This window comes from Zonotrichia albicollis, chromosome 4 (assembly GCF_047830755.1).
Source record: "Zonotrichia albicollis isolate bZonAlb1 chromosome 4, bZonAlb1.hap1, whole genome shotgun sequence".
Taxonomy (NCBI): Eukaryota; Metazoa; Chordata; class Aves; order Passeriformes; family Passerellidae; genus Zonotrichia; species Zonotrichia albicollis.
This window is the reverse complement of record NC_133822.1, coordinates 69,998,823-70,018,107: the sequence shown is the minus strand read 5'-3', so window position 1 is coordinate 70,018,107 and position 19,285 is coordinate 69,998,823. Positions and strand designations below refer to the sequence as shown.

The 19,285-nt window shown below is 37.5% G+C and overlaps 1 protein-coding gene across 1 annotated transcript in view; it reads left to right on the top strand.

The window, feature by feature from the left end:
* PRKAR2B (protein kinase cAMP-dependent type II regulatory subunit beta) overlaps window positions 1-12,563 on the top strand; it is a 75,429-nt gene extending 62,866 nt beyond the window's left edge. The window contains exons 5-11 of the mRNA XM_074540053.1: window positions 4,313-4,419; window positions 5,690-5,843; window positions 7,012-7,113; window positions 7,694-7,768; window positions 8,525-8,590; window positions 8,720-8,858; window positions 10,367-12,563. Of these exons, the coding sequence (XP_074396154.1) occupies window positions 4,313-4,419; window positions 5,690-5,843; window positions 7,012-7,113; window positions 7,694-7,768; window positions 8,525-8,590; window positions 8,720-8,858; window positions 10,367-10,500 (777 nt within the window). The 3' untranslated portion in view covers window positions 10,501-12,563. The remainder of the gene's footprint in view (window positions 1-4,312; window positions 4,420-5,689; window positions 5,844-7,011; window positions 7,114-7,693; window positions 7,769-8,524; window positions 8,591-8,719; window positions 8,859-10,366) is intronic.
* Window positions 12,564-19,285: the final 6,722 nt, after the last annotated feature.

Here is a 19,285-nt window from a genome sequence, read left to right as displayed (position 1 = left end):
CTGATGAACCTTTTATCAGAGCAAGAGGCTGGCTCAAGGGGCTGATACCATCAAAGCTGAGCTGTGCCCTTGCATTTAAAGTCTGAATCCTTTCTTTGGCAAAAATTCACAAGCAGTGTTAGAGCATCTATTCTCTTTCAGAGAAGTTTCATATTGGAGAGCTTTGTCCTGCTAATGCTTGTACAGAATATATAAAATAGGTCTTGACCCTTTTCTAAAAAGTAATAAATTATGCATTTTGTTCACAAATATGCAAAAGCAATTTCTGGGCATATTGCCACTTATGTACCTGGAGAATCAGTGTAAGACAGCACAAATATTGATTAATCAATTAGAATTTATTAACTTGAAGGAAGATGAAAGAGAACATAATGTAACTGTTTTATGAATAGTGGAACCTTATATTTAAGGTCAAATCATTCCTTGAAACCACTAACAGAAGATTCTCATGCTGCTGTCAGGTTCTTAAGAATTTTGGTGAAGAATTGAAACTACAGATTTTGGAGCAATTAATGGAAACATACATGCCACCCCCACACCATCCATCCATCCATCCATCCATCCATCCATCCATCCATCCATCCATCCATCCATCCATCCATCCATCCACACACATACACATTTCTAGATATATCAAATGTGTGTATAATATATGTAACTGAGCCCAGAATGCTTGAACATATTAATACTCATAGAAGACACAGAGGTGGTGACACTGAGGTGCCCTTCCAGAGAAGGGCAGTGGAGCTGGGGCAGGGTCTGGAGCACAGTCCCTGTGAGGGGAAGCTGGGGGTGTTCAGCCTGGAGAAAAGGGGGCTCAGGGGAGACCTTGTTGTCACTCCTGCACTGCCTGACAGGAGGCTGTGAGCAGGTGGGTGTTGGTCTCTTCCCCCAGGTAGCAGGGCCAGAGGAAATGGCCTCAAATTGACCTAGGGGAGGTTCAGATTGGATATTAGGAAAATTTTCTTCACTGAAAGTGTTGTCAAGCATTGGAAGAGACTGCTCAGGAAAAAGTTTGGGTCACCATCCCTGGAGGTATTGAAAAGATGTGTAGTTGAGGCACTTGGGGTAGTTACAAAGGATGAAATGTGTTACTGAGCCTGACTGATGGGCACGTGCATGATTTTTGAGAGGCAGAGTACTAATTTACCATGTAACTGTGTGGATGAAGGTTAAGGTATATTCTCAAGGAAAATACTATTGCTTAAAATATTTATTGTACATTGAAATACAAATTAGAGTCTTTGATGGTGAAGAAATGAATGCCTTTTCATTAGTTTACAAGTGGATATAACACAAGGGAACTAAATATTTTGAACTGGATCAATATTGCTGCTAACATTTTTGTCCGAGTTCCCCTGGAGTATATGGGCATGGTTTTGTTTTGAAAAACAAATGTGGAGAGGTGTAGACATGAATTCTGTAATTTATTTTCCTCTACAAGGTTCAGAGTTGTTGATTTAAGAAGTCCTGTTCTTCCCCTGGTTTCCTTGCCTGTGTCTTGCTGACATTTTCTACCTCTCTCCCCCTCCCCCAGCCCCCTTTCTTTTCTGGGTTTTTCACTCATGAGTTAATATCATATTGAATATTAATTTGTTGATATTTCAAATTGCACAAAGGGAGGACAAGGTAGGCAGCAGGATGCCATTTCAGCTGGGGCACATTTTATTAACTCAGGGACCACAGAAGAACTGTGAATTTGCTTTGTTCACATGATAATATTCTAATCTTTTTAGAAGTCATATGAGCCAGGGACTACAGCCCAGTCACAAAAAACCCCCTTCATCCTGATTCCATTTTACATGTATTTTTGAAGGCAGAACTGCTTTAAGGAAGAAGAGCATTTAGACTGCACCACTTTACAAAATACTAGAATTAATTCTGTTTATGAAACAGATCTGCATTTTAATTCTAAAATTACTTATCTTTATCTTTTCAAAATAACAACAGAGGATGCCAGTAAATTGAGCCTCAGTCTGGCAGAGATTTCAGAGGATTCACACAGAGCAAACTGGTCAAGCAAGTTATGTAATTCTCATGGTAAAAGCAAAAACCATGTTCCTGGTTTGGTTATTACAATCCACTTTGTCTTAATTTAAAGTGGAAAATTCTTGAAAAAGGACCACTTGTCTTTAAGTTAGTTGCAGTTTATTTAGGAAATTAAAATAAATGTGTAATGCTTCAGCAATTAATAGACTGCTCTCAGATGTATTAAATATCTTAAAGTACTTTAAACATTTTTTAAAGGGAATTGGATTTGTGAATTCTACTCTGTTGCATTAAAAAACTAGATTTACATACTGGAAAAGTTGTGGTTTGGTGAGCTTGAGTCATGGTTATAAGTTGAAAATTTTTTAATCAGAAATCCAAGATGAAACTCACTGAAAAAAGATTTTAATGATATGTATGACTCTTCCATTACAGGAAATAACCATCTTTTTGGTTTAATCTTTTTTCCCAAGAAATCTTGAAAGTACTTTAGGTTCTGGGGTTTGATGCGCACATAATACATTTTTCTTGCATGGCTTGCACCTAGATGATGACATGGCCTCCAGCTCCCATGCAGTGAGGAGCATTCTGTGTGTTCTCTCTTGTTCTCAAAGGCAGACCAGCACTGTTGGCTGGGGAGCCACTTTGCCAATTCAGATGCAAAGCCAGAGGAAGGGAAGGTGCTGATTGCTAGGTCAGTTTCAGCTGATGTTAGGTCAGTTTTGCAGATTCTGTAGGAATTTCTTTTTGTTTACATAGAGGTACTGAAAAGAATGAAGTAATATTACCTATTCATTCAAGCATGGAAGTTTTTAAAAGGCAACTCCTGTACATAATTTTCAGTCTCTTCCAATGGCACCCACTCACAGTTTTCCTTCTCTGAAATGAGCCATAACACATTCACTGATATCTGAAATGATCCATCTGTTTTCAAACACATACCTGTCTATACTAACAAAGCTACTAAGCAGAGGCACAATTAAATGATTTTTTGCTGGCCTAGGAGGGCTGCAGGATCTCTGCCTGTGCTTTACCATGATCTAAGGATGGATACTGCCATTCTGTTGTTCTTCATGCCCACACACAGCCAACTCTGTGAAGGAAAATTTGTATTTAGCTTCCATTTCTCAAAAAGGCTTGGATAACATGGTACTGCTGGTATTTTTAAAAGCTTTCAGTAAGTAAAAAATTCAGCAGCATAAGGATGGAATTCATTACAACTAATTTATCTGTCTAAAAACTGTGTGTAACTGGGAGTTACAGTGGATCTCTCCATCGTCAGAGCAAAGAAAGGGAAATCTCTAGAGAATGATTCTGAGCTATCTTGCATGGTTATCTCTGTCCATGGGCAGCAGGAGGACTCTGCTGACTGAAGGACTGACTTTGGTGTTCTTTGGAAAGGCAAATGCCATCCATCTTTCAGTGGCTGGAAATGCTGTGAATGGAACCATTGCAAAATGCATATCTAGAGGCTTTTTAAAGCACAATTTTCACTAGATCTGCTTGTTCCAGTATGATACATGCTTAATAAGTTTCAAGAAGTATAGAGTTTTAGGCATATTGCAGGATAAACCAAAAATAAAATTTAAAATTTTAAGTTAACTTCTCAGGATTCTTAATCCACAATGAGCTGTGTTTGGGTTTTTTAGATGTGAATAGTCAAATTTACATCAAATAAATTAAGTAATTAGTGGGTGGGGTATTTTTGTTATTATACAGTCGTAATTAAAATGATCACATTTTGTTAGTCTGTTAGCATTTCTCTGTCAACAAAGTGGTTTTGTAGTGTAAATTCCTGCTTTCCAAAGAATCCAGCATTTACTTACTCAGCCAAAGCACTGCAAACCTTTATGGCTACATCTGGCCCAACATTTTGCAGGCATTGTATAACATAGACGTTCAAAATACTTCACAATCATTTTGAAACTAAATTCTGTAATGAAGTTCTAAGGACAAAATCAGGTAAAGGCATGATTTAGAATAATGAATGCAGGGGTTTTTTTTGCAAGGCTATAACATTGCTCAGTTGGGAAGGGTGAAATTCTGGTTTTGGATGGTCATGAGCAATTTATATTGCAAAGGAGATCTCTTTTATCGCTTGCAGTGACAAGTGGGAGGCTGTGTTCTGAACACTGGAAAAGCTAACACTGAATACTAAATAGAACTGTCTTTCTCTTATTGATCCACCCATTTCTGTAGCACGAATATTTTCCACCATTAACATCTTTTATCTGCATATTGGGAAGCTGGCCAGTTAGTTAATTCAAAGAGTAAAATTGTAGGAGCAGATGATAATTTCTTGTCTTTGTGTTATTTTAAACAGGAACAGATGTCTCAGGTGTTAGATGCAATGTTTGAAAAGATGGTTGAAGGAGGGGAACACGTAATTGATCAAGGGGATGATGGTGACAACTTCTACGTCATTGACAGGTGAATTGCTGTGTCTTATTATAGCACAAAGTACTTTGCAAAAGTCCATTGAGAACAGTCTGTATTTTGTGAACTTGTATTTAACACTGACATTCCAGCTTTTCTCTTGGTGTTCAGTGGCAGGGCTCATGGGAGTGGTTCAAAGCTGTGCCAGGAGAGGCTCAGATTTGACATTAGGAACCTTCTCTTTACCTGAATGGTCAAGCACTGGAAGAGGCTTCCTGGAGGTTGATGTCCAAAGCCTGTCAGTGTTTAAGGGGCAGTGGGACAATTCTATTAATAAAATTCTTTCACTTTTGAGCAGCCTGAAGTGATCAGATTGGTGAACAAAACAATTGTTTTAGGTCCCTTCTAACTGAAATATTAAATTAGACTACCATAAAAGTGTGCCCAGATTCTGTGCTGGAAAGACAATATTTTTCAGCCTTGTGAGGTTACAATTTGTCATGTCTTGTCCAAAAGGCTGCAGGGATTTACAATATTCTGTCAGCCTTGTGGTTTTTAGGTGTAGGTATTACCTCTGTGTCCCTTATCAATGAAATAACTGCACAAATTTTTGCTTTACATTCACATGATTTATCAGTGCACACCATAAAAATATTCAGCACAGAGGAAAATGATGGCTCAGCATCAATGGGCTTGGCAAATTCGTGTTTTACAAGATATCAGATTTTATTGCATTTCCAAAGCAAAAAATAAAAAAAGTTATGAAATTAATGATGGAGAGAAGAAATGCCCAATATATTAGAAAAATGCATATATTTATTTTATGATTTTACATTGCTTTTCAGATACGTTCCTTCTCTTTCCTGCATCTCAGTTGTTTCATTAGAAATTACTACTTTAAAATATTTAAAATATTAAATAACGTGTATCGTTATTTCAGTGCTCCTATCATAGCAATTTTTGCAAAGACTTGACATTTGTATCTGGTGTGGTTAAAATGAAATTAAGAAACAGATTCTATGTAAGATTTTAATTTTTAATAAGTTCTGGTAATACATAGATCACTGTACATCCATTCTATTTTTAAGCTGAGTTAATGTAAAAACTAATAACCCTATGCTTCCCTTTAAAGAGAGACCACTTTTGTTATTTATAGAAGTCATTGAGATGTCTTTACAAGGTGATTAACACCATTTAAGCAAGCAAATATGTATTTCAAATGCTTTATCTTTGGAATTCATGGTATAAAAAAATATAGTGAGAGGCTGCCTAGCAAAGGCCAGGGCTGGTTTCTACTCACTGTACTTTTATATTTTATTAACAGAGGTACATATGATATTTATGTAAAATGTGATGGTGTTGGGAGGTGTGTTGGCACCTATGATAACCGAGGATGTTTTGGTGAGTTGGCCTTAATGTACAATACACCCAGAGCAGCTACAATTATAGCTACCTCTCCTGGTTCCATCTGGGGTTTGGTAAGTAGAGTACTTCTTTTAAGCTATTTTTTAAAAATATGTATTTTGTATAGATTTTACTGGCATGCTGTATCAGCATTAAAAAAAAAAAACTTCTAATTTCAGAAAGTTTAATTCTAGAAATCCTAACATGATGCTACCTTTTTCCAGAATCCACAGATTAAAATCTGAGGTTTAATAAAACATTGTTTTTTAAAACAAAATTGTTTTATTTTAATTGCAATTTCCCAAATTGAAAACCACTGATGATTACATATTAATTTTCCCCCCATGCATTGATTGGAATGCCTTTGTTCCCAGAGTAAAATTCCAATATGAGGTTATTTACTAGTCTTATACTACGTGGATTTTTGACAAGAGTAATTGAGTTTACCCTAAAAGTAAGCTGAGATGGCCATCATCTTCAAGATGTGCATATTGATCTAATGACTGATGCCAGGACTGAAATGAAATGTGGTTATTCACCAGCTCCATCCATGTGACTCCTGGTGTTGTTTAGGACACTGTAAGAATGGCTTTAAATGAAATTGGGTTGTGTTGGCCATAAGTGCCCCTGTGGCAGTGAAGGCTTGCAGTGCATTTTCCCTCTGCTGGTCACCAGGGCACAGCCACACAGAGTTAAGAAAACACCATAAGTGTAGTTTTTCCATCTGTCTGGTTCACTTTCATGGCCAAATCTTAAGGAATGTCCAGTTGGCTGTTCAGGGCAGCAGAGAGCCTTGTTCTGCTGAAACAGCAAAAGTGGACAGGGACCTAAGACCCAGACTCATGTATTTTGGTTTTTACAAAACCCTAAAGCCTCTTTGAGTACATACCAATTTGTATGGGATCTCAGGGTAATGAATAAACTTTGTAAATTAAACATTTCAATATAGAGGATTTCTTAAATATCCTGAATTACCCACTCAGTGTTCACTGCTGCAGACTCTGACCTCTGTATGTGAGCTGAGTATGTACCCTGCAGGGATTTTCATAGCCATTCTGAGGTTAATTCAGGAGCTCCTGATTGACCTCTAGAGGAATCTTTCCCAAGTGACAGTAGGGAGAGAGCAGCCAGCTACACTGAGTGACTAAAACTGGGTCATTTGGTCATATACAGCCAGATCTAAAGTATTTTCTAGCACATATTTTCAGTTAATTAACTCTCTTTTTCTCTTTGTGTTTACAGGATAGGGTAACATTCCGAAGAATCATTGTAAAAAATAATGCCAAAAAAAGAAGAATGTATGAAAGTTTTATTGAGTCATTGCCATTCCTTAAATCTTTAGAAGTAAGATTTCTATTGCATTATTTTAATAGCTGTATCAGATGTACCTGATAAGATTCTGCTCTTGCGGACTTCAAATTTTGGCATTCAAAGTGTCTCCACAATAGAAGTTTCCATACCTTTGTTTCAGAGAAAGACTACATTTTAAATTTATTTCAATTTAGAATTTATTATTGTTCATATTGGGTTTTAAAACATAACTTTACTTTCAGTTTCCCAAAGCTTAGTTTTACTAGATATTCGCCAACAAAACTAAAGAATGATTTGGAGAATTTAAAAATATTTTCATTTATCAGCTATATTTTTACATATGTTTTTACATGCATGCTTTTCTGAACATAATTTTTGAAGGCTTCTAACAAAATTAGAAGCTTATCATAATATAGTATAACCTCTGGAACATAATGTAATATACCCTCTGGAACAATATTCAGCAGTTCTTTTTTTAATGGCAATCAAAACAGGAAAATAAAGATACACTATTCTGTGCAAAGATTCACAGAAATATGAAAGGTCTTTCTAAATATATGCTATCATAATGTTAACCAAATATTTCTTACATTTTCTTTTTTTTTAAATGAAGGTATCTGAGCGTTTAAAAGTGGTTGATGTGATTGGTACCAAAGTGTACAAAGATGGAGAACAAATCATTGCTCAGGTACAGTTTCTTCCTAGTTTTAGTTTTTCTTTCATAATAGGTAACAGTAATCATGTTATTTATAGACAATGCATACTTTTAAACCCTATTTTTCTTTCTCACATAAACAAAACCAATGGATCTTATATGCAAGAGGTAGTTATTTTGTTTCTAAAGCTCACTTTTCACTTCTGATATTTTCAAGAACAAGCCTCTTTGTTGGTATAAATAAAAGAGTCAACATTTTTAGTACACTTAGAAATTCAAACTTGACAAGTGTGCTTCCAAGGAGGAGCACTAAAGACTCACTTTGGTCTTATTGTTAAAATATGGTCAACTTTTCAAGAAGACAAAAGTTAAACTCTTCAGGATAGGCAACTGTGATTGTCTTGCCCCAGGATGATTAGTGGATATCACATAGCCCCTAGAGGCTTTTTATTCTGAAACTTGCTAAGGGAAATCATTTGCGAGGAACACAGAAGTGGATAAATGGTAGTAAGGATCCTAAAAGCCTTCCACAACATTGGTTTTCTCTGCATTTTGTGTGAGGCACAGTCAGCTATGTCTTTTCATGAAGAGGCCTTGCTGTTGCTTCTGTATAGATGTTTTGATTGTTATGTGTCCAGAGTATGGTTTTCAAATTAAAAGTGGTTTCTTTTGCCACAGGTATCAAAAAGAGGAGCTTCAAGGCCCTGGTTGCAAATATTTTAATCTTACCATGAAACTAAAAGGGAATTTTTACACTTTTTTTACTCACTTTCTTTTTATCTTGTGCAGGGTGACTTGGCTGATTCTTTCTTTATTGTGGAATCCGGAGAAGTAAGGATTATAATGGCAAGGAAGGTAAACATCCCTAAAACAAAAACCTTTTTTTTTACCATTGTCACTAACTTTGCTTATGTAATCCTGAGTTTGGCATATCTCTTCTCTAATACTCTTTCTTTCTCTCTCTTTCTTTCCATGATATTTCAGGGCAAACAAGATCTAGAAGAGAATGGAGCAGTAGAAATAGCTCGATGCTCAAGAGGACAGTATTTTGGAGAACTTGCTCTTGTAACTAACAAACCCCGAGCTGCTTCTGCATTTGCTCTTGGCACTGTCAAATGTTTAGGTATTAGTCAATACCATTTTATATCTAATATAAAATGATATTTAATCTATTTGGTTGTTTCTATTGTCACTCTGTCTTTCCCCAGAATATAAGATTTAAGGCTGTTTCAGTATTCTTGTCCATTACTATTTGCATTATTTATCTGCAAAAATCACTTACAATTGATAAATACTATTACCACAATTTATCCAATATTTCTCTAGCTGTATGGAAGTAAAAATTCTTTTAGGACGGTACAGAATATTGCTGCAAACTACTTATAGACATCAGATAAATGTCTAATACTCTGCAGAAAGGTGAGGCGTTTCTTTTCTCAGTAGACTGACTCATCTAAGAAATAATTCTGTTAAAAATCATGGGCCTTTTTATCCCCATGACTTAAGCTCTTAAAAAATTCTTTTGTCTTCACTAGCTGTTAATGTAGTCATCCCCTCACACCGTAGTCTCAGGCAGAGGAAGAGTGAAGACTGTAGGAGTTGTGCTCATAGACAACCCTTCACAGCCATTGCTTTTCACGGTCTAATGTTAAGCTCCTAACTATCAGAAAACTGCAAATATCTAATGTAAAATGATATTTAATCTATTTGGTTGTTTCTATTGTGACTCTGATGTTAAGCTCCTAACTATGGGAAAACTGCAAACAGTAAAGATAGGTTTGGCATTCCTGCGTAATGATTTGATGACCAAGTAACCAAAAAGTTTCTCTATTTTTAAAAATTCATAACTCAAAACACACAGAGATCATCAGGCAATAGAGATCAAAGATATGACAGAAGGGAAAGAATAACAGGCAATGGTCAGGAAGAGACAGGAAGAGTGTTGTTTTGTTATCCATTATGGCTGAATAACAAAGCACTGGCACTTCCCAAACAGCAAAGATCTTGAACATTTCTCAGGAGACAAGAGATTACTGGCCAGCAGGTTGGAAGTATATGAAGTTTCCTCCCTGGCCTATTGGCTGGAACTGTAGAGGACCATGTTATGTGATCTGATAAAGAAAATATTCTGGTTGGCTGTGCACTAACATTGTGTGTGAATTACAGTCTTCAACTTTTTGCACATTTGCTGTGAAAATAAGTATTCATTACCATTTTCACTTTGGGTGGAAGCAAGTAAAAAGAGCAAGGAGATAGACTGTTAGAGCCCAGATACAGCCAACAACAACAGTTAATGTTGTGGCTTTTTGAAATATTATGGGTCTTAAAACTTTATTTTGTGGAGGAATCCAGGCCCTTTCAGACAAGCTCTCAGGTAACATATATCTTAATATGAAAATATTTTCAAAATAAGGAACAGAGCAAGTTTATTTTTGAAGTTTCAAGACAGCAGTGTGTTGGCTGATCTTGGTTTTGCTAAGGTAAGCAGTTCCCTCCTGTGTGAACAATATAAATGTCTCAGTACTATCTGTTGTCATTTAAAATGTTATACTGAAATATCTATATTACCATGAGTGTCTGTTACTGATGAGCACATCATATTCTTTCTCTTTCTCTCCCTTTTTATCTTAGTTATGGATGTGCAGGCATTCGAAAGGCTTTTGGGACCTTGTATGGAAATTCTGAAAAGAAACATTGCAAATTATGAAGAGCAGCTAGTTGCTCTGTTTGGAACAAACATGGACATTGCTGACACCAGTGCATGAACTAAACATTGGAGCAACAAGATCTGTTATGAGAATATAGCACAGTAGTGGTTAGTCCACTGAAAAATTGTCTCTCTTCCTATAGATGCCAAGCATTTTCTGTGATTTTAAGAATGGGATTGGGGTTTTTTGGTTTGGTTTGCTTTTGGTTGGGTGGTTCTTTTGTTTTTGTTTGTTTTGTTGTTTTTTTATTAATTATGACAGTGGAAATACTAGTAAAGAAAATAGCAATTCAATACATTGAGGGCTTGATTTTTAAAAGTGCTCAGTACTTATGGTTCCATCTGATATAAGGAGAGCCTGTGGTAGCTCAGCACCTTTGAAAATCAAGTCCTTTAACACAGCATTTCCTTAAAGAATAGATTTTTTTAAAAACCCCACATGTGATGAACTTGTTAAACCAACTTCTGTTCTTCTAAAAGGTTACATCTTTTCTGGAAAGACTGTTAGTTCGAATGTGATATGTTGAAAGTATTAGTGCACACAAAGTGTTTATATGTATTACTACAGAAGATATACAGTAGATATTACTTTTTGACTATTACAGTTGTCATGATTTTATGTTGCATTTATCACAGATGTAGTGAATCACAAGGTTAATCATAAGATAAAGCATGACAATGCGTTTTGTGTAACGCTCATGACCCAAATCTGGTTTTTAACATTTTGTAATTGTTTTAAAGTCCTCTTTGTTTAATATGTCATGTTTCAGCACGACATTGTAATATCTTATGCAATTTAGAGGACTTGCATATTTTTGCAATAAACTGCATTTTTTATTAGTTATATGAATTCTGTACATGAGTGAGGACAACTGACAACCTAAATGCTTTTAAAGCAAAGGCATGGGTCATTGTCATGTTCTACCTAATCATACATAACCTATATTGTTTTCCTTCTCCCTTGTTTTATATTTATGCATTTTGTCTTCTCTATTTATGCTTGTTCTCTAGTTAATTTTTTTTAGGTCTCACCTTTTTTATTGTTGAATCTGTTTCAAGTGAAATGATCTCTGTATATCTCTCTTCCTGCAGTCTAATCTTAGCTATCAAAGGTCAGAGTCAATTACTGAAGTGATTGATATCAAAAGCCATGCTAAACTAAGCTTGTCCTTGAAAATCCTTAACAGGAAGTGCAAAAGGATTTTTAATTTGAAAGATCAGTACTTCCAAAGCTTTGCACACATCTGTCATTGTTAAAGCTAACATGTCTTGCTTTCAAAAACTTGTAGGTCATCATGAAATAATGTGTTCAGCCATATTAGCATGGGATACCTTCTGAGACTGAGGAGAGAGAATATCTTAATTATGAGCACAGGGCTCATTGCCTACGAGGGTCTGTGACTGGAAATTTCAGGCACAGCCCAGTTTCAGTCCTGCTTACTGACCTGTCTGTTGGTGTTCATGGACAGCCAGTGTGTACTGGTGATGGGCAGCTCTGCCAAAATGACACTGCAAGAGTAGTAGGAAGGCTGCTTCTGCCCTGATTCAAACACCTGAATTACACCATCTTTCCTTCTTAGATAATGACTTTTCTAATGCCACATATTTGTGTATGTTGATGTAATCATTATGCTACAGTTAGTGATATGTTCTGACAATTAATATAATCATACATGTATATGAAATTATGATTATATAATATGATAACAATATATAATTTATATCATATAGTATGGTATAAATTATAAATCAGATTTCTAAAAAAATACAATCTGAACAAAATTTACAAATGTAATTTTTTTTTTACTTAGAAACCTGGTATGAATAATTGCACATATGATAACTTGCCTTTGTACTTTTGATTTATGGGAAACAGAGAAGCCTGTTATACTAGAAGGAAATATCAGGTAACCAAGATCTACACTCTTGTCATTCTGTATGCTTAATCTCTAAAAGCTACCTATATTTTGCACTGGCTTGATGTGATGAAGAAAAATGCTAAAAATTACTTGTATGGCAGTAAACTACAATCAAGGCCATAAATGCCAGTCATGATATTTTCAATATTGTTGGTTATATTTAAAGTTTCCTTACAATAAACAACACTTTTATATATAAAAATCTATGTTTGTTGGTATTCTTGTTGTCTTTTGATTCTATTACCATAAGGTTACAAGTGATCCATTTATGCTCATTTATTTAAAAGAATCATAAGTCTTAACTCTTTCATGCTGATTTTCATAAATGACATTATGTGTATACTCTGTCTACTCAGAAAACATGTTGATGCAGTAATTGTCATAATTACTTTATTTGATGATTTGCTTGTAGTTTATAGCTGGGAAAAAGCTGTGGAGTAACAAATTTAGGATAATCAGAGACTCTGGGTTTTCTGATTCCCAAAATACAGCTTCATGTTGCAGCAGTTTTATTGTGTTGCTCTTGGGCCCTGGACAATTTCTGGAATTTTCTTTGTTGGTAAATTCAGGGGGGCTTAACCAACAGTAATGTTACCACTTTTAAAGTTTTATCCAAATCATTATATCCTTCATCTGTCAGCACTTGGGATTTCTCCTGGATCTCTTCATATGCACCCTTCAAATGTGCCAGGCTTCATGTCAGAAATGTGGTGAGTGTTAATCCTAAGAATGAAATCATATCAAGTTACTGATTTTTTTTACAGACCTTTCAATAAAAAGTAGACAGTTCTAATAATTTTAAACAACGCTGTGTTAGGTTTACCTTATTAGACTGTGTCCATGCTTAAGCTACCTGATGCTTCTGTTATTTAAGATTTTTATTGAGTTTGGTGAAAATATTCCCCACTTAGTGAAGAGAGAAAATCCTGAGTGAAATCCTGTATAAGATGCATTCATGGGTTCATATGTTTTACTAACCAGAAGAGAATCCACATGACAGCAAATGGTTTTTATAAATGCCTTAACCATGGGGAAAACAATCTGATTTGCAGTCCTGAAGTTGATCACAAGACACAAACCCAGAGGCGAGCAAGATTTCCTTGATCCTACTGCTGATGCCATCACTTTCTAAATGTCAAATGACATTGTGCTCCATGAGATTTAATTCAAATTCATCTGAAATAAACATTTCTGAAATCATTCCCTTCTGGATTTCCTGTTTAAGGTCCAGAAGTGACCAACTGTGGAAGTCTTGAGGGAAATCTCTGAAGAGTGCTGTGAAACCATTTACAGCCTAAACTACTGTCACTCCATTTTCTTCCCTCATGTTGTCTTTTCTATTCAGTAAAGACTATTCTGCTCCTTGCTGGAATGGTGGGTTTTAGGTTTTTGGGGTTTTTTTTGTGGTTTGGTTTTGTGTTGCTTGAAATGTTTGGTGCTTTAAGCTTTCTGTAAGGTGACCCTGTGACAGTTATGTCATGATTGTACCATTTGGTAGTCCATGGCACACTTGCCCTGACAAACATTATTGTTTATTCTGTATCAGGAGTTACCAGATGTGCAAAATCAGTATCTTCTGGTCATCCTCCACAGACCTGACAACTCTTAGTCTTCTATCAGATGTTTGCTGCATCTGATAACATTTGCTTGCTGGAAGTCAATGTGCCACAGCATAGACATTTTTACAGGTTCTTGCTAAAGTTTTTATGCTAGCTCAAAGCTCTTTTTGTCCAGTCATACATGGGATGATTAGAGGATCTGGGTTTTTTTTTGTTTGTTTGTTTGGGGTTTTTTTTGTTTGTTTGTTTCTAAGATACTTTGCTGTGTCTGCAGTTGTCAACTACGACTCCAAGGAGGAATTGCCTCTTTGTATGCTGAGTCTGTACAGATCTGTGCTGTTGACTGTCTTAGAAAATTTAGGATTATTTTCAAATTGTTCTGAGAGTTGTATGTCCTTCAGATGTATACCAAGGCTGTTTCCAAGTTCTTAATCTACTTTTTGGCACAGAAAGATCTTAGCAGGCTGAACACTCTCACTTCATGGACTGAAAGGAAGCTGAATAATCTTGGTAGGGTATGAAAAGTTGATGGAAAATTAGATTTTACCACTGTCTCTTCCTTCACACCATTTCTTTCCCTGGAAATGGTCTTTCTCCTGGCAGCCAGGTGAAGAGCCAGTGGCAGTGGGGGGATATAAGGTGAGGAGTGACTGGCTAGGTCTGTGCTGGGACAAGGGGGCCTGGCTGGCTGGGCTGCCACTCTCCCTTCCTCATCCTCTTTGTCCCACCCCTGCCCCTTCACTGATGGCAAATCAGAACGAGCTGGAGTGCAGCTCTGGCACTGCCATGGCTGAGTGAATACCATGGGTAGGGTTGTGTTCCTTCCAGAGAACTGGTAGAGGCCTGCGTGTGTATGGCAGAACAAGGAAAAGATGAAAACCAAACTATTACATAATGAAGCTGCCCAATCAAGACCATATAAAAACTCTGCCCTTAGGTTCTACTAGGTCATTGTGATGGTATCTGCTGACTCAACCTTTTCTTACTGAGGTAAATTAAATTAGGACAGTCTAAAAATAGCATAATTCAGGATATGAACACTTTGTCATGTCTTCTTTGAAGGTACTGAGTTATTTCACTGAGCAGCTGTGAAGTTTTGGGAGAGGATAATGCTCTGTGCAGGTCTCTGTGGATGACTTATTTCCTGGCAGCTGAGTGAGCCTTTGGGACCTGCTCTCTCACATCTCTGAAGGTGATGGAAACTCAGTTCTGATAAATGTCTTATCTAGAAAAATCCATCCAACTTACCAAGAAGCTCTGTATTCTTTTTCTCTTTGTTGCTTTGTCCTTGTGGGGTCAGGTGGTGTGCCTTCTTGAGCAACGTTAGCTAGACTGTACCATTGGTTTTTGGCTGCATGTGTATGGCTGTATCTATCATAGGAAATTTTATGTGCCTGAGACTGTTTGCTAGTACTGAATGGCCAACATTATACTATTTTCCAGGATTTCTCTGGCCTCATTTATAAGTTGTCTAGGAAGATTTTTTTCAGCTTTCCATTTGGGGTGGCCATATACAGATGGCCGACTGAGAATAGTCCTTGGCCTATGGTGGTTTCCAAATCATATCTGAAAATTATTAGCTATTGGCCTGTGCAAAAACTGCACAAGGGCTATTCTAAAATGAATCATATACAGTACAGATGATTGTATTCCAGTGCCCAGGAACACTCACTGGCATTTTAATTTACCAACCAGCACAGAGGAAACCTACTGTTTTTCTGTTATTTCTTCTTGATTTGTTTTTCTGCCAGCTTTGAGTTGGGATGGAGGAGTTTTTTATTTATCACTCTTCTGGTTTGTTTTATGATATGTGAAGCTTTTATTTTTTTCCTAATACTGTTGTCAGTTTTAGTCTTGCTCTGTTTTTATAGGTAAACATTTTAGCTGAAACTGGAATCCGTGCCATAATGACAGGAAATAAATTTCTCATTGATTCCTGACCTGTCTTGGAAGGGGGGAAAAAAATAATCCCTGCCCTGTTATTTATTCTGTTTCTCCTCAATTTGAGTCACTGCAGGAGGCAAGTGAAATTTCTCTTCTAGCCCTCAAGAGATAACTTCTTTCCTGGGAATAACAAGTTTTCTTTTCATTTGCTCTTCATTCCCAAGAGCATCTTCTGTGAGGACATTGAGTGAAGTGTGGGATGTCTGTAGGAAGGAGGACAGAGCCAGCCACCATTGCAGCAAGCCACAAATGGCCATTGGAAGAAGGAATGAGTACAAATGACTTTAGGAAATACATAGGTCACTGTGTGAGGAGAAAACTGGACTGAGAGGCAGAATGGCTGCAGAAGAGAGGCTGCCATGGTGAATAGGAGTAGAAGCTCTGGTGAGTGGAGTTCTCATGCCTGGGGGACTGTTTAGTTAATTACTGAGGGTGGATGCCTACACGCTGATGTGAAAGCTCCTGTAGCAGGATTAAAATAATGATATGTTGTATTTCAGAGAGTCAGCAGTAACAGCCATGTTATAAGGGCAGGATTGACTTGGGACAGGAGGGATTAAAAGTGGAGATAGGCACAAACCCAATATATAACATATATTTTACTAATACAACTTTGACCGAAATATTACTAATTTAAAAAATATGCTTTGTGGCTTCTTAACTTTGTGCCTGGCAATTTTAAGAGGCAAATAGCTAAGATGCAAATTAATCAGTATTTTCTAATTGTAGTCTCCTGTTTGTTTATTGCTTCTTGGTAGTCACATGTAATGTGACAATAACTCAAGATGACACTTCCCAGTCCCCCACCTTATTTTCTACCTTTTACAACAGCAGAAGCAACTGAATCAGCAAAGCTCCCAAGAGTGCCTGTGTTACAAGTATTGATTCATTCTCTGAGTACCCATTCATTTGGGCATGGAGTAAGGTGAGGTAGGGTGTGTGGAGGGGGAGTAATGGTTTAATTAGAGACCAGGCATTCAGAGCAAGGAGTATGGCATTGACATAATCTTAATACTGAAATTTATATGATACATACTTGCCTTGAGCCAATGGGTAGTGAGTAAGCTTTGTTAGTTTTGTGTGTCTTGCTGTCATCTACTGCATGGACTACTTGTCCTTTACTTATTTTCCCTTATATCATCGCTGAGTAAATGTTAACTTACTGTATGCAAAGGAGAAGTGGATTTGAAAACAAGAAAGCTGTTACATGTCTCTTTTAAGAATTTCAAAACAGTTCAGACATTCATCTTTACAAGATTTTAATCTCAGTCTTAGGTAGGATTCATATTTTGGTGCTTTCTGGGTATGTCATAGATTGCAGTGTGATATTGAGGCTCTAATTCAGCAATGGTATTTACTTGTCTAGACCTGTGTCTGGAATCTGGGCCAGTGGATCTCAGAGGACTGGGCTTCACAGGTAACACTCATGCATGAAGCTTTTGTAGAGAGCTGTGAATCTTCACAGTAAATAGCTGTGCAGCTATTTTGCTCTGGGTCCAAAAAGTATGTAGCAGGGTGGAAATGTGCTCCATAAGAACATTCATATCCTTGAGGCCAACAGACTTCTTCTGAAGAAAGATGGGACTTGAGAGAGGATTTTGTATCTTTTGTACTGCTGGATCAGGCCTCTGCCGTTTCCATGTCCCACACTGTGGCAGGGGGAGCTTTCAGAAGAGCACACTGTGAGTTTTATGTGTACCACAGGCACAGAAGGCAGTTTGCAGAGGGGAGACATCTGCATGCCCAGGTCTGCTGCCCCTCCTCACTCTGGCTGAAATGCATTAAAATGCCCAAGAAGCTTGGATGTCTCTCCAAAGAGCCTGAAGGCTGTTTAGATGTGTAAGGGAGATCAAAAGAGAAGGGGAAGAAACACAGCCTTAAAATTAATTTTATTGTGGAGCAGTGTAAAAAAGATGGTTCCTGGTTTAGCAGCTTTCTACTTATTAAAAGAATGTATTTTAGAGATGGGATGTCATGAAAGCTTTCTTATATAAAGATGTATCAGTTATTTAGAAAAAGCCTGAACTGTAAATATAGGGAAAATGTGAGCTTGTGGGATGTGGGGTAGACAGCTGATATTACAATAAGCTGTCTAGTCACTTAATATTTGAATCTCAGGATTACTTTTAAGATTATTTTCCTCAAGGTCCTTATTGAAATGATATTTTCAAATTGGGTATACCTAAAGGTCATTAAGCACATGTTTGTTTGGTCATTAGGCACAGAAGACTTTGAGTTAAATTCCATGGGATTTACTTTTCTACTTCTCTTTAAAGCTAAGCTTGCTTACAGAGAGTAATAGTTTCCAGTTCACACTGCAGAAGATACTGGGTGTTTTTCAGAGTAATATCTGTCTTCAAACAGTGCCTACAGCTGGCAATGACTTTACTGACAGGCAAACTATTACTTTGTGGAAAAGGCAAATCTCAACCTGATGTGCCAATGACATCTGCAGACTAAGCGTGTCATGATGCCAAATACAAATATGGTATAATTTTCTTTTCAATTGTGTTGCCTTTGTAGGCCTTGTAGGCCTGTGGCACCAACAATCCAGCATTCCCTCTAGTGGTCACTAACCAAACGGAATAATTTCTGTTTAACTTAACTCTTTTTTTTCCCTTATTTTCATGCAGTGCTATGTTAGCATCCCTGAACAGCAGAACTGACGCAGATACCAAATTACAGCAAATGTTTCTGAGACTGGATTTAAGACACGTTCTCATTTCTGGAATGATATTGTGACATTTTTCCATCAGGCTAAGAAAGAAGTGCATTTGTTGGAAAAATCGCAACAGTTGCAAAATATTGTAATTATCCTCAGTTTCTAAAATATTGTCTATTTCTGAATTGTGAATGTACTTGCTTTGTATCACATCATGCATAGTAATTAATCTATTTTGTGACGAAGATGTGGTCTCTGGAAGAGCTGTGTCTCTCTGATCTCCTGCAGTTAATGGGTAAAAGTGAGAAAATGTCTTAATAGTAATGTTTAACCAAACCACAGTGTTATTTTGGCAATAAATGTATGGGACTGTCTGGGACACACTACTGGATCGATAAACCTGCATGGATTTAATTTATTTTCTCCTCCCAAGCCCAACTTGTATTTTGGGCCTAAGCTCCCACCGGTGCCTTTTCAATGAAAGAGCGGCGAGGGCCGAGGCCGAGCGGAGCTGCTGACTCACTCCCTGACCTTTAGCAACCTCCTGTGCCCTGGGCGCCGCCGCCGTGCCTGGGGCGCAGCGCGGGCCGGTTCCGCACAGCGCGGCTGGGCCGGGCCGGGCCGGCGGGGCCGTGAGGGCCGTGCGGGGCCGTGCGGGGCGGGGGGCGCGGGCGGGCAGCGGCCGGGCCGGTACACGTGTCCCGCGCCGCTTGTTTACTATCGCCGCCGCCGCGCGGGGCATCCTGGGGGCTGTTGTCT